General features: G+C 42.0%; 1 protein-coding gene across 3 annotated transcripts in view; it reads right to left on the reverse strand.

Moving 5' to 3' along the window:
* Positions 1–16,660, reverse strand: part of PREP (prolyl endopeptidase) — a 279,248-nt gene that overhangs the window by 21,816 nt on the left and 240,772 nt on the right. For all 3 annotated transcript variants that reach the window (XM_083731188.1, XM_083731187.1, XM_083731186.1), the window contains 3 exons: positions 11,543–11,734; positions 6,744–6,941; positions 1,625–1,728 (listed from right to left, as the gene is read on the reverse strand). In XM_083731188.1, the coding sequence (XP_083587314.1) occupies positions 1,625–1,728; positions 6,744–6,941; positions 11,543–11,734 (494 nt within the window). The remainder of the gene's footprint in view (positions 1–1,624; positions 1,729–6,743; positions 6,942–11,542; positions 11,735–16,660) is intronic.

The raw sequence follows: 16,660 nt of genomic DNA on the forward strand, positions 1-16,660 counted from the left end.
TAGTTTAATGTACTGAAAACAGCCTAGCCATAAAAATGTTGACATTGCACATCAGTGATGACTTTAAAGCTTCAGTCAAAAGAATAGAACTATTGGTTCCTTTTTAAAAACAAATCTCAAAGAACTGATGTTGAATTCTTCAAACGTTTGCGTAGTTTTAACATTGGAACTTGAGGCAAGTACAGAAATGATTTTAGATTCTACAAACATTTTTCACCTAAAATTCCCATTAGCTTTTCCTTCCGCTGAAACACTTTAATTACACGGGTATTTGAATTCAATTACTGTCATCTCACTGAATGTAGGAACACTGTATACTTATTAAAGTTACACACCCATGTCCTTTTTACAAGAACACAAGATGGGTCACAAAAGTGCATGTACACAGTATGCTTGTATTAAGCAACAATGGTGGCACCTTTGATAATCTCTCTTGCCCATCTGTCTGCAGTGGAATCATAAGATGGGTAGCTGCAGTCTCTCCGTTCCTGACCTAGTCCAGCACCCCATTTTCACAGTACCCAACCAGATGCTTTCAAACAAGCTCACAAATAGACATGGAGGCAATGCCCTCTCCCCACTGTCTCCTTTCCCCCCTCCAGCAAGGAGCAGTCAATGGCGATTATGAAGGTTCTTTTCAGCCATCATGGCTGAGAGCCACTGACAAGTGGAACTTGCAAGAAAATGTTGCTATGGATTCTCATTCTAACATAATTTCACCTAGGCAAGGATTCAGCCAGTAAGCCTTCTCCTAAGAGCTGAAGAAGGAACTGTGGGGCACAGAGAAAGATGGGCAGCCTAATTTCCCTAGGTGGGCAATTGAATCCAATTGCGGAGGGGGATAGTGAGAATTTCAGGTTGAGCGCAACAGAAGGGGGTTAATAACTGAAAAAAGAGGGGATGGTACCCCTACTGTTACGTTAGCGCAATGACTTTTCAGCTACACCATGTAACTTCCTGACCTTCTTCTCTCCCTGCAGGCCTTATGTCCCTGCCCCATCTACTCCAGAGAGTTGGGGAAGCTCCTAGAGCAGATTTAGGGGTGTCACAGGAAGAGTGAGGAAGTTACACTGCACAGCTTAAAAGCTGCTGCTGCAGCCTAACTGTTCAGTTGGATACTGCCCTGCGTCAGGAAGGGAACAGAAGGAAGGAACAGTCCAAGCTGTTGGGGAAGGTGGAAAGATTCAGGGTCTCTCTGGCACTGGCACTGTTGAAATTCCAAGTAAATGCTTCAAATTCAGTACCTGTTCTCAATGAGTCTCACCAGATTCCCTTTTAAGTCACTATAATTGGCCAGGGACACTTGAGATTAAACTCTTAGGATAGCAAAGCATGACTCATAGCAAACACCAGCTACTGTTATTAACACCACAGAATCACAAAGTATGGACTTTAGGGTGTCTGCCCAGGGGGCACATTCATTTTCACAGGGTACTGTCACCATCAGCATGAGATCAAAATGTCCTGTCAATTAATGGGCTCCATCCTGTAACTATACTTGTAAGGATGCAAAATCGACCAAAAGGTAAATTCAAATCAATTGTAACCAACAGCAACTCTTGCCAGCCTTTTACAGCAGTTGATTAGAATCTGTAAGAAAGAATCACTGCTTCTCTTTACTCACCTGCACTGTTTGGTAAGCTGAAGGATCAAATCCTTTCACTGTGACCTCTCGGAAAACTCTTGGCTCCAGTTCTTCTTTGGTCAGATCACAGTGGTAGATAATACCTGAAAATGTGATTCAAGTTGGTCACTTACTGATTCAGTGCCTCTTCAATGAACAGAATTCACAAGTCTGTAGCTATTATTGGTATACCAACGAACAGGCTGTATAAGCAACTAAGCATCACCCTACAATACTCGTGTGTGTGTGTGTGTGTGTGTGTGCACGCACACATGTGCACGCACGCACGCACGCACGCACGCGCGCACACACACACACACACGTATGAAGCTTTGAAAATACAAATGAATAATAATTTATCAAGGCTTAACTTTTTAGCTGATGCAAAGTCTTTCCCTGTGGATCTAGTTGATGAATTCTGCTAGAATTCTTGCATTTCAAAAAGTAGCTCAAATTTTCCTTTCTTTCTTTATAATTAAATGGTAGTTGAAACACTCGTCTTCCCTCTAGAAAGCCCCAAGGCGTTCTGGCTTTTGCATAAGATGCACTTAGGAATCAACACTTTGTATCCTCACCATCAAGTAATATCACCTTTAATCTTCCTTGGCCTCATATAATGAAAGGCTTTGAAATGGGATGCTATGTTTTTAATGACATACCCTGCAAAAAGTGAGTAGAGTACACCTTTGAAATTTCCTGATATGCCATTAAATGCACACTCAATTGTGACCTTTCATCTTGCTGTAGAATTCTCAGGTAACTGATCTTTCCCTGCTCAGCCCTCCAAACCAAGTCAACATTTTCCTATTTCCTACAACATAGTGAAGCATTAGCTATGGTTTAATGTGGTCTGTGAACACAGCTGGTATCTACTCTTTGTGTTTAATTGCCCGAACAGTGATATGTCACATAGTGAATAAGCTGCCTTTTTATTTTTATTTTGTTCTGAACACAAAACTGGGCAGAGTGTATTGTGCTACAAGTATGACAGAACTGCTCATCAAAATAGTGTCTGACACACAATCAGCTCCGATTTAGCAGGCTTTTCAATTGCCAAAGTTTATCAGTAAGTTCAAAGCAATGTACGGGGATCCAGCAAAGACACAGATTGTTAGGAATCAGAAATGCCTTGCTACATTTTTGCATACTTTGGGGGGGATTATGCACTGCAAATGTAATCCTGGGCTCCTATTCTTCCTTTTTTAGTAATTTCTAAACTTGCTGTACACGGACATTTCTCCTTGAAATAAATTCCATTTGCTCACAAGGCTCTCACAGTCGAATGTACTTAATACTTGTCTGCATAAAGCAAGCTTTACATGAATAAAGAATGATAAAAAATACTCTTTTAAAGTAAGGCCAATTTTGTAATTGCTTTCCTTATTAATGGCCCTTCCTTAAATCACAAACAAATGAAGAGTAAACTAACCATTTCAACAAGGGCGTTCTACCATTTACAACGGTTAGAGTGTTAGACTGTGGCCTGAGAGACCAGGGTTCGAATCCCCCCTCAGCCATGAAGCTTACTGGGTGGCTTTGGGCCAGTCACCATCTCTTAGTCTAAGCTACCTCACAGGATTGTTGTGAGGATGAAATAGGGAGAAAGAGAACCATATACACTACCTTGAGATCCTTGGAATATAAAGGGGGTAAATTAAAATAAATAAATTTTTAGATTTATTTTAGATTTTAGATTATTTTAGATTTATGAATTTAGATTCATTACCCACATTTCCTGAGGGGCCCGAAGAAGGTATCCCTACAAGCAATAAGCCATCCACCCCAGACCTACTTCATCTAGCTTCTCCAGTCTGTAGCTTTGCAAACTGCCCTGGAACCATGATGGGTGGGTGGCATAAAAAAATACTTCCATTCTCATACAACTGGTTTCCCTTAGCAGAGCTGAGCTTAACAGGTCGACAGCAGAGGTTTTTGGCACAGACGTCAGTGATGGGCATTCCTGCTTAGAACATGTTGCCTCACTCTGCTTTTGTCCTCTTTTTTATTGTATGCTGGGCTTGTATTTAGTCATCTGCTCAGCTGAGGAGGGAAGGGTCACAGACAGTGGGAAACAAGAGAACGACTAACTTAGGACATTACTAGGTGCAGCATACTCAATGGTTGTTTCAGTTTCCATCTTGGAGAGGAAAGAATGGGAGTGCTGATAGTTGGGAGGGATAGACAGCCAACAATGAATTATTATGTGCAATCAGTTGTGTTGTTAGAGTCCTAGATCACCTGTCCACCTCCCCCTGCACCTTCTCCCCTGTAAAATCACAGTATAACCTACTTTTTACTTTCTTTATAGGGTGTGCTGCAAGGTATGATCCCAGGGTAGACCCCAACCACTTTCTTCCAAGGGAATGTGGCCCTAGACCCTGAAATGGGCACCCACCTTTGTCCACAACACCATAATTAAGGAAAACTGGCTTTCAACTACTGTGGTACCTCGGGTTTAGAACTTAATTCATTCTGGAGGTCTGTCTTAACATGAAACTGTTCTTAACCTGAAGCACCACTTTAGCTAATGGGGCCTCCTGATGCCGCTGCGCCGCTGCTGCACGATTTCTGTTCTCATCCTGAAGCAAAGTTCTTAACCCGAGGTAATATTTCTGGGTTAGCGGAGTCTGTAACCTGAAGCATATGTAACCCGAGGTACCACTGTAATATATTGTTGCTAATACAGTTCCTTTCTTGCACTTTCATTTCTCACCGCTGCAGTGATTTTCACACAGCCTCATTTGTGTGTTGATGTATTTTGATTTTACGATGCTTCCTTAACTCTGAGGATTTTGCTAGCTTCTGTCTGGCTTTCTGGAGGGGGGGAGGGCTGAGTATCAAGGGGTGATAAGGAACAAGAGCTCTTCACAGTTAACAAGAGCTGCTGGTAGTCAGCATCTTGCAAGACACCAGGGCTGCAACCAGAATGTCAGAGCCCCGGCTCTGCAAAGCTCTCTGCAGAGCCCTGGTTCAAGGCAGTTTACTAACGTAAAATTAAAACGTTCAAGAATACAATGTTGGCAGCACAAGCTATCATTCTATAAAACAACAGAAGACACCGTAACACTTCTGAAAGTGTTGAAACACACAGCTACAAGAAGTGCAAAGCAGAAACTGAGTGCAAGAAAGAAGATGATGCTATTAAATGTTGCTGGCACAACTGCAGTCAGCTAAGAGCAGCTTCCTGACTTCTTTCCTCTCTTTTCCTTCCCACCCCCTATCTGAAGGAGACCAGAAATGGAACCACAACTTGAGGCTATCAACAGGAAACAAATTTGTTGTCCAACCAATTCAGGAGAATGAAGAAGAATGCAATTTTCAAGCTTGTCTGCTCAGATCCCCTTGGCACAAGAACTAATCTGTAAATCCAGTTACAGATAGGTAGCCGTGTTGGTCTGCCATAGTCAAAACAAAAAAAATTCCTTCCAGTAACACCTTAAAGACCAACTAAGTTAGTTCTTGGTATGAGCTTTCGTGTGCATGCACACTTCTTCAGATACCAGGTATCTGGTATCAGAAGAAGTGTGCATGCACACGAAGGTATCTGAAGAAGTGTGCATGCACACGAAAGCTCATACCAAGAACTAACTTAGTTGGTCTTTAAGGTGCTACTGGAAGGAATTTTTTTTGTTTAATCTGTAAATTACAGTGTTAAAAGAGCAAAGTTGCTGGTGAATTTGGGGTGACCCAATGCAAAAATCCTGAGGATCCATGTGTATCCGTGCTTTGTAATGATGTTTTTGCGAAATTGTGGTCCCACGAAACAGTGGATGCGTGTGTTTTTTGGTGCAGGCTCTAGCCATGGACATGCTATGTGATCTGTTGGTGAATTTGGGGTGACCCAATGCAAAAATCCTGAAGATACATGTGCTTTTGCCTCCCACCTCCTAGGCAGCCTCCTTTATCTCTAGAGTCCCTTATCTCCCTCCTGATCCCTTGTCAATCAGCTGCTCAGCGGCTCTGTTTCAACACCCCCTTCCCTCTTGTTTGCCTTAGTGTCCTTTCCTTAGCTGGAGCAGTTTTTTGCTCCTCCTTTTCTTCTAATTTCTCTCCTCATTGCTTTAATCTTCCTGTCTCCTCTCCTTGCAAGTTCGCTGTCTTTAACTTCCCCCTCTCAGGCAGCCTCCTTTATCGCTAGAGTCCCTTATCTCTCCTCCTGATCACTTGCTACTCAGTGGCTTTGTTTCAACACCCCCTTCCCTCTTTCTAAAAAAAACAAAAAAACAGCACGATCTGCTTTTTGCCCCTGGACAATTCGGCTCCAGAGACCACGCATTCGCTCCATAAGATGCACAGACATTTCCCCTTACTTTTTAGGAGGAAAAAAGTGTGTCTTATGGAGCGAAAAATACGGTACCTCCTTCTTCACAAAATGTAAATAAGCAGGTTTTAAGATAGGTTAAGTTCCCTCACTACCTTTTGCTTTTGTCTAAATTGAAAATTAATATGGTAAACTAATTACAGGATTTAAAAAGAAGCATTAATAAATCACCATGAACAAAGCTTTTCAGTAAGCTATGAAAAATAAAGATTACAAAAGGCACTAATTGGCAAACTATGAAGATGGTAACTGGTCCCCAATAAACACTGAGCACAAATCATTGGTGGTTTAGACTTTATCGACAGTCATCCTTGATGCAACACTCAAGAGGCACACAAACTGTTTCCATTGTCATCGTTCTATTGTCAAACTTGTTATTTTACAAAAGCCAGCTTTCCATATGGTCGAATAAGAATCTTACAGTTGAATATGGGATTGATTTAATCTGCACAATAGGCTGAATGAGAGCACCATTTAAGTACAGGTCCTTTCAATATATCATTCAGTATATATATATCTCAATATTTCATTCAGTAAAAAGCAGGGTTATTTGCCACACAGACATGATTCAATTCTGCAAGATCTTTGGGTATTGCAAACACTCCATACTCTGCATGTACACAGTGACAACCTGCTGCCATGCTCCACCAAGCATGTGAAACAAGTTGTTCCAAAATAAGAGACTTGTGAAATAGGTTCTTGCAAAAAGAATTTCCCTAGACTTGACTAACATTTGTGTATGGAAAGTGTCATGTGTGAAGCTGCCCAGAACATAACGCAAAGGCAAAACAGACTTACCAGGTGATAAGAAGGAAGTAAACTGATAAAATATTTCACTGTCTTTCTTTTGGCCACTATATCCCACAATGCTGCCAACGTCCAGTGGGAGTGTTTTGAGATGAGCTCCAGTTGTAAGGTCATGAAGCTGCAGGACGTTCTTCACATCATGGAGGTAACACAAGACTAGGAAGTTGGATCTGACACAAGCTGCCCATTCTGTCCACAGGAAGGGAAAGAGTCCATTTCAGAATAAGCAGTAAACAGCACCATAACAGAACACACCTAAAGTCACTTTGTTTAAAAATGCACAACAGTTATATAGATTTGCTTAGCTCTTAAATCCAAGGGCCAAACAACACTTTAAACTTTGTCCACAGCATACAGCAAGATCATTTGTTTTAATCTGATTGCAGGCATGGAGGACCCAACTGAACAGCATCACAATACAGGGGGAGGGGTTTAACCCCCCCCAAGCCATGATTCCCCAGCCCCCCCCCCCACAAAACCCCCCTGCACATTTCTGAGGCTTAGGTCACACCCACACCTTACATTTAAAACACTCTGATGCTTCCATACAAAGAATTCTGGGGACGGTGGGAATTGTTGTTAAGGGTGCTGGGAACTGTAGCTCTGTTGGGGTGAACTACAATTCCCAGAATTCTTCTGGGGCAAGCTATGATAGTTGTAGTAGTATAAATGTGCTTTAATGTAGGGTCTGGCTGTGACTTTAGAGCAAAGGTTCCAGTAGGTGCCAAAGCTTTGTAGCCACACTGGGGAGGGGCTGTAGCTGAGGAAGGAAGGAATAAGCTTCATGATCCTGATAACTGTGGGGGTGGGGGGGGCATGCCTGTATTTAAGAAGAAAAAGAGTAAGTTGTCCATTGTGTATTAAGTGTAGCATGCAGCTTGGCCCTAAGCAAAAACACAAGTTCAATTAGATTCTGAAAGCTTACCAGACCTGTAAAAGTAGTTGTTTTACATAAGCAAGAACATGAAATGTTGGCTTGTAAGCAAGCATATGGCAGACTGTCTGTATGTATTCTACATTGTTATTAATGAAACATTCAGATAACCCATCTGGGTCCGGCAAAGTTAACAACTTGTGGGAATACTCAGCATGTAGAAAGAGCCTACATCTGTTCTCTCATAAAACAACTGAAGCAAAGATGCATTGTGATCTGCATTACTGATATCACAGAGGGATTACATAACACATACCTAGCACTCTTGGTGCACCCCTTAACTCATGGCAGAGAGTGAAGGAGTGCAAGGTAAGTCAAAATATTTTACCCACAACCCTTCACCACAGCTGGCCTTTTACATCAATAAGGATTTGCACTAACCAGGGTTCACTCTTAAAGAGGCTTTCTTGACATTAAGCAATGTTAACGTCATTGCGCTTCACATGGCTAACCATGGCTATGGATGGTGAGGGCACCATATCTCTCAGACAGGAAGCACACACTGTCACGGCCCAAATCTGATCCCTTTAGGATTTGGTAGCATTAATTCTCCAGTGAACCTTAACAACTTTAATTCTTTTAAAATTTATACACTATCCACTCAACCTCAAGACTCTGTAGGCGGCCAAATCAGGTTATTAATTTAAGAATGTTAGATTGAAGGGAGGCAGACAGAGACCACCGAAAAACATAACCACATCTTATTTACTCAAAGACTGCTACTGCTGAAGCAAGTTATCCCATTTTCTTTTCAACCAATTCCATAAATAACTTATCATACAAAACATTTTGCAGTAATTTCTGGCTTGGGTTCAACTAGCATTCTTTGCCCACCAGACCAACCAAAAGAAAAAGAAAAAAGAGAATTACAAAACAAAAACACAGGCTGTTTTACAATGACAAAATGGGGGAAAGGAAAGGAAATAATTGCTTCTTTTTATAGTACTGTAAGCTCTAAACACAGGACATCACTGTGCCCATATCTCTCCTTACTTACAGCAGGAGAACCTGCCTAAAGGCAATTTTATTTATCACAGGGAGACAGACAAATAACTAAGTTGGCTTGGAACAGGATGCAGTACAAGAACAAGGGGTTGTCTGAATTCAGGGACTCCTCATTTTCAGAGAGTTCCAGTTTCATGGGCATGGAAATCCTGAATGGCAAGTGGAAGGATACAGATACACCTGCCAAAAATATGTGCTTTAATCTCTAGCCACAAATTGTATTGATAAAAGCAATTCGCAAATAAAAATTATGCTGCAGAACAAGAAAACACTGCTTATTCAGGCAGAGCCTTCTCTAACAGCTTCTGTTAGTATTAAGGTGTTTAGATAAAAAAGCAAGGTTGAAAAATATCTGAAAATAATGCCAATCATCTTTTTTAAAAAAAAGCTCTCTAAAAGGAACAAATATTCTGACCTTCATGAATTTTAGATATCCTGGAGCTGCCTTTCAAAATCTGTGGTTCCCCCTGCTTCTCAATTCACAGAATCGCATTCTAAATTTATCTCAACTCTGTGTGAAACCTCTCCTTATAACTCAACTCTTGTTTTGTGCTTTGGGGTAGGAAAAAAATAACAATGCGTCCGCTGAAAGAGAAAACTGGCATATCTTTTTGCCATTTCTACACTTTCATCAATGAGAGCAGTTTTTGCCTAAACATTATGCTGTTCAGCAGCAGTAGCTACCATAAAGCATAACAACAGTGTATTGTTATTTAAGCAATGCTATTTGGGGGGAAAAGGAGGATTGGGGAGGTAATACTTCTGTGTTGATGCAGCTGGCAGCCCAGCCTACAGAAAACAGGAGATGGTGATGCAAAGCTAGATTTCTCAAGTGGCTGTTAAAGGAATCAAGACCACTACAAGACTGACGGTATACCTGCCCCATTGGAACATAGCAATGGACACTTAATAGAAAACTCTCACCAAGGGCTGGTTCATAGAAGGCGTATCCTTTACATATCCTTTACTTCCCCAAATCCTCAGGTATGAGGACAATATCTTGTGTCAGCCAGGCTGTAGTCAGCAGAACTCCCCACAATGAAAAGAGCTGGAAAAGTGCCCTCCATGATCAGGGCAAAAACTATATGGATCAGTGGCAAAGCATTTGGCTTTCATGAAGGAAGTTCCAATTTCTGGCACTCCTAGCTTAAATGATCAGGGAGCAGGAGATGGGAAAGACCTCTCCTGGAAATCGTGGACAGACAACTGCCCTTCAGAGTAAACAATACTGGGACAGATGGAGAAATGGCCTGACCTGGCTTACAGCGACTTTCTATGAACTGATGCTGCTGGCTGTAGCTACAACTTTCCAGTTCACATGCAGTGTGTGCCCACATGAGCATACCAAAGACTGATCCAGTAGGGAGCAAAACATCTTAGTGTGAATCAGTCTTAAAACCCATTTTTAGCAAAGACCAAAACTTCATTCCTAAACATACTAAGGAATAAGTCCCAACAATGGATACGGTGGATTTATCAGAGCTACACAGCTACAACTACTAATGGAAGACATCAGTTCCACTGTTTTAAATGGGATTTGGCCACTATTAATTTTGGCTTGGTTAGGGGCCTAGGTCTGCCATCAGTTGGCTCTGTTTCTGAGTACACATGTTTAGGATTGGATTGCAGATTGGTAGGCCTTCCATTCGTATGTACTTTGCGTTTATTTTGCCTGAGATGTGGGAAAGGTTTCACAATATAAAACACCCAAGGCACTTCCAAATAGTGGAACAGGAGTAGTTTTTTTAATAATAATAATAATAATAATAATAATAATAATATATTTATATCCCGCCCATCTGGCTGGGTTTCCCCAGCCACTCTGGGCGGCTTCCAACATAATATTAAAATACAATAACCTATTAAACATTAAAAGCTTCCCTAAACAGGGCTGCCTTCAGTTGTCTCCTAAAAGTGCAAAACCAGAAAAAGAAGCCTTAGTTTGTGTGTTTAAATAAACATAGAAAAGGGCTAAAGAAGAATGTTTACAACCATTGTGCTATCTAGAATTTGAGAGCAGCGGTGTCAAGTGCTGATTAAGACAGGGCAATGAATCACTTCATGCTAAGTAACCATTTAACCTTTGAATTCTTACACATCTTGTTTTTGCAGAAGGCACTTCATTAATATGTCATCTTTATCAGGTAAAATCAAAAATTAACTTGACTGCAAAGCCTTCAGAGCGATAAATTATTAACTGCCTTCTGATATAATTATTTCTTTCCAAGGCAAATCTGGGAAGAGACTAAAGCAATGTGACACAACAGCAGCTTGGCCTGTTAGCATCAGGACAAGTTGCTCTTTAGGAATAAAGCGCTCTCACACAACTTGAGTATAATAATTTCTGCAGTTCTGGTATACAGGAATCTAGCAACTGGGTGGGGGAAGATTCTTCCCCACAGTGCCTAAAAGAGAATTAGCTGGTGGTGCGGTGCTGTAAGGACACCTTCCCAACACCAGCATTGCTGCTGCTTACCTGGATGGGAAGCGGTGAAGTCGGGATTATGAAGGCACACAGGATTGGCTCTCTTGGTGCACCCAGATCACTTCAGCCTCACCACTGCCCCATCTTTGCGCCATTCAGATAAGCCATACTCTGAGCACACTGATTTCCTGGCCTACCCTGAGTATTACTTAGTCAGATACAACTTAAAACAACTATTCTGTTTCACTGTGCACTACTTGTTTATGGTTCATATGCCATGGTTGTAGAACTGCTGTTAAAAGACAACCTGCAATCCCGCCTCACAACATTTCTTAAACTTTAGAGACTGTTGGTGCAAGTCCTTCTGAGTTATTACAAAATTTAGTACGTGGCCTCTCTTTCTCCTTTGTAACTTAATATTCTTACCCAGAACATCTCTTCCGTGTTCAGGAACCAGCACTTTCCACTTGGATTCCTCAGGGTCACTAAAATCAATGTTAATTAGTCGATAATTTGGAGCATGACGGTTTGTCTTGAAGGTGAACACAGTTCCCTCATTGGTGACATATTCATATTCTGCATCGAAGTTGTCTATCAGTTTCACCCAGTGCAGAAGACCTACATTAAGAGAAAAAGGAAAGCACTTACCACTGTAAAACCAAGTATACGGGATGAGGATATTTAATAGCAATGGGCTGCATTCAACTAACTTTAACTCAGAGTAGGGCAATAAGTTAATGACCATGAGTAACTTGGTTGACTACCACTCAGTCTTCTTCTGACCCCACAAGATTCTTTTTCCTGCAAGAATCATAGCTTGTTGGCTCTAAAGAAAGGAGGACTAGCATTATGGATGTCCTGTTCATTCTAATATTTCACCACACATTCAATCACACATCTAGACCTGATGTCTTGCAAAATCCTCAGTCATCATCATCATCTAGCCCCACCTTTCCTCACAAAAGAGTCCAGGGCAATTGAAAAAGTAACAAAATAAAATGTGATTTTGACAGCAACAGGACAATACGGAAAACCTTACAAGGATTAGAATGTATGTTAATGCTCTTTTGCTCCAGAAACAATAATTGTGTTCCTTTTCAGAAGCATATGTGTCCATAATCATGTATGGCACAGAAATGTCAAGTATAACTCAACATCTCCTTGCACTCCTTTGCAACTTAATAAAAAGGAACATACTAATTAGTCCTGACACATGCAAATATGCTGAAGTAATAATTAATCTTATTCTGTCTATCAGCATTTCTGAAATCTTATCATACTGTGCATGAAGGCAAAGAGCTTCGTTGCCTAATGTTGCTTGGAGTGGAGACAGCCGCATTCAGACAATCCGTCAAACCATGTTGACACGAGTAGCAACTAGCCTTGGGCTTGTGTGCTACCTCCTACTTGTCCCCAAACAGGAGAGATTAGAAGCTTCTGCTTCCACCTAGCAGCAAACCACTGTCTGCTGTTGCCTCTGAATACAGCAAACCATAGTTGGTTCAAATCTTAACTCGCCTGCAAGCCAGATTCCCAAACAAAAATCAAGTGTACTGAATCATAGGAGTCAACCACTGCTCACTGAAGGATCGGCAGTGCAGGTTAAGTCCCCTCCAGGGACCAAAGATTTTATCCAGCAGAGAAGTTGGCCGAAGTTGTTGCCCTACTTTTGTAAACCAAGGATTGGCCTGTGAAACAGAGGCAGTACTTTTTGAATAGCTGTACACCCCCCCACCATCACCAGTGTGTGATGCCTCACACAACTGTTAAGATAGTTCTCAGTTCTCAGATGAAAAGGTTTTCAAAATCAAAAGCTATATAACGAATTTTCAGATGCCACAACGTACCCCACGCAGGACAGCTTCGCTTTCTCCCTGTGCAGGCCTTTCACAGCCATGCCACTGCTAAGCAAAAGGAGCAACAGGAAGCTGGAGGGTGAGGAGAGTGAGCGAGCACATGGGGCACAGCTTCTCAGAAAAGTTAACCAGACAGATAGCAGAAATTGTTAACACAGAAAGTTGCCAAGGTACTTTATCTCCCTACAGAAGACAGAAAACAAAAGAGGCTGCTGTGTTGAAAAGAATTCCGGCAGCAGAATCTCTCACTGGAGGGAATGCAAGTGTGTGTGTGTGTGTGTGTGTGTGTGTGTGTGTGTGTGATGGGTCACACATCATGCAGAGTGAGAAGGTGTTTGAAAAGATGCTGCCGATTGTCTAGCAGCCCGTCCTCTGGCACTGAGCTACTGCCAGAAGCCTGCAATGAAAGGCAGATAACACAGAGGATGAATGAAGAAAGCTGAACAGAACACACTGCAGAGAGGAGAGTGGGGAAGATTTACACCTCTTCTTCTCAGGCCAGTAAGAAAGAGAACATGCTGTTAAAAACAAGTTCGGCAGCATCGGATGCTTCCTTATTCTGAGTCAGACACAAGGTACAGGGCACTTCGCTTGGCATCAGCTCTTCAAGGGCGGATGTTACTTGATTCTTCTTAGCCCGTGACCCCAGAGACTGAACCTGGGCTGCTGTGCTTGTGAAACAGCTTTGCTCTACAATGAGCTGCAGCCTTCTGAAGCAGACCAGAAAACAACAACAACCCAGATGGCAGCAGCCATTACAGAAGTATCGCGGTGGGGATTCACTTTCGTTTCAGGTCCAGGGCATCCCATGAAAGGCACCGATTTTGACTTCCCATATTTCAAGATGCAGAGTTAAACTTCACTCTCTTGCGATTCAGGGTTAAGAAATTTGACTGATGGTTGTTTCTCCTTTGGCTAGGCGTTTTAACATCTAGGATACGATGGCTGTTTGGGGGTGGGGGGTTACAACTAAATTTTACGCTGCTTTAGCAGACAGTGAGTTAAAAGGCGCACAGCCTAATCTCAGGAGTCAAATCCTTTTTCTACCAGAGACAGAATGCGTCAACTTCGCAGATCCCAGGCACATCAAGGATCAGTGAACAGACAAGACACAGCTGCCTCCTCTACAGTAGAACTAATAAAATGTCACACTTGCCTGGAGCCTTTAATGGTGGACACCCTTCCATTCCCTTCCAACAATTTAAAAGGCAAAAGAGCCAAGACAGCTTTGCAAAGCAGGCAAGGCATGGCAGACACAAAGACTCCCAGTCTGGAAGCTGCTGCCAGTCAGTGCAGACAATACTGACTTAGAAGGGCTAAAGGCCTGACTTGCTATAAGGCAGCATCCTAACTCATAGCAATAAATTATATATTAAAAAATCTTCATAAGGGAAATGGGCTGCCCAGAATATAGGATGTTTTCAGCAGAGTATAAAGACTATGGAGACTCACACCCTTGCACTCAATGATGCTGTTAAGTCAAGGGTCTATGGGTATAATTAATTCACTCAGTGGTAACCATCTGATGGTACATTTGCATGTTCGAAATGGTTAAATATACAAAAACCTAATACCTAATCACAGAGTATATTTTAGATGCTTATTAATCCAGTTTAGAGAATGCCCAAACACTTTGCTAAATGATCTATGTTTAAAATATCAGCATTTTTTCAGAGAGGCTATCAAATGAAAGCATCGTAACCAAGACGTTAAACAGATTAGATTCCCATCTCTATCTTCCTACCTTTTAACATCTGCTTCCTTTTAATTTGAATCTAGTTCACATAAGACTTCAATCAATCAATCATTTATTGTATTTGACTAAAAGCCATTACAAATCCGGTTACTAAACCAGCATTGGAATATAAGACTTATATACAATCAATATACCGTATTTTTCGCCCCATAGGATGCACTGCCCTATAGGATGCACCTAGTTTTTTTGGGGGGGGGGGATAAAGGAAAAAAAATTCTTTCCCCCCCAGGCATGGGGTTGGCGCGGGGGAAGCCCGAGCTTCCCCCGACCCCAGAACAGCCTGCTATCCGCAAGCCTAGGGAGCCGTGCCGGTCTCCCCGGGCTTGCGGACAGCTGTGCGAAGCCCGGGAGCGCAGGTAGCTCTGCGCAACCCTCCGGAGGCCGGCGCGGCTTGGCGCCGGGCTCCGGAGGGTCGTGCAGAGCTTCCTGAAGCCTGTATTCGCCCTATAGGACGCACACACATTTTCCCTTCATTTTTGGAGGGGGAAAAGTGCGTCCTATAAGGCGAAAAATACAGTATATAGGGAGTGGCGAGATCCTGTCAGTAATCATAAACTGTTAATATGGGTTAAGCAAAGGGAAAATCACGTCTCTGTTGGTTCTTTGTGTGAAAAAAATAATTACTGTGGCCTTTTTAGGATTTGAGATCATCAGTATGCAGAAAGATCTACTCACAACGGTGAAATTACTCAAGCTACAGATACACTGTGCAGTATTGACTTTTCTATAAATATGGGAGATATTGGCTAAAATATTAAACAACCCAAAGAAATTAACAATAATTACTAACACAAGGAATCTTTTTACTTTTACCCTTTATTTCAATGTGAATCAGAAATGCCGTTGCCAATACTTGCTACTACTGTTGATATTTTTTGGTACTGCAAATGCTCAGCGATATTACAATGCATGACACTAAGAAAACAACAGGCATTTCTGTTGGGTCAGGATCGTGTTGGGCTAATACAGCCATCATGTCAATCCATGATTAATTATGCTTTACTTTGGTTTGGCGTGATGCCCGAATTGACAAACCACAGTGTGTGATAAACTGAAAAAGAAAAGGGGGCAAGGAACTGTAGTGTAATGTGGGTTTACAAACTATGGCTTGGCTAATCATGGCTTGGTATGTCTGAATTAACAACAGCTATGCCTATTGTTTTGGTAGAGTTAGTAAAGTTTTCACTTTAATGTACAGTGTAAGCACCAGCATTCTCTGGGATGCAGCACCTTCTTCCTTGTGGCTTAGTAGGAGAAAGGTAGAACAGATGCTGAACATTCATCTTGACTCTCACCCAAAGTCCAGTGGTGCTGACTTCATCTTTTCTGGCCACATCAAAGGCCAGAAACGTTTGACTGGAAGTCAACTTAAAAGCTAACAGTCTGAAGTACTTTAGGGCAGACAGAAGTTATCGGAGGAAGAGAGGGGAATTAGCCCTGTTGTATATTGGGGGGTTGTGTGGAGACAGTCTCTTCCTTTAAATTCCTGGGAGTTTACCTTAGTGAAGACCTCACTTGGAAAAACAATATAACTCAGGTGGTTAGGAAGGCCCAACAGAAACTTCATTTTCTCAGGGTCTTGTGAAAGAACAATGTTAAACAACAATTGATTTACCTCCTTCTACCGGTCACCAATAGAAAATGTCCTCTCATATTGTATCACAGTGTGATACAATGGCTTGACAGCCACAGACAAAGTCTTTACAGAGGGTGGTGAACACAGCACATGATATCATGGGCTGTCCCCTGAGCCCGCTAGATGACATCGCAAGGGATCGTTGCTTTAGGAGAGTGAGAAAAATTCTCAGGGACGATTCACACCTCTTTAATGTTCGACCCTCGGGCAGGAGATACAGAAGTATAATCAGTCAGGCTAAAAAACAGTTTCTATCTGTGGGCTGTTAGGCTGCTGAACGGAAAATAATATAGTGC

The sequence above is a fragment of the Podarcis gaigeae genome (genome assembly GCF_964106915.1).
Source record: "Podarcis gaigeae genome assembly, chromosome: 3".
NCBI lineage: Eukaryota > Metazoa > Chordata > Lepidosauria > Squamata > Lacertidae > Podarcis > Podarcis gaigeae.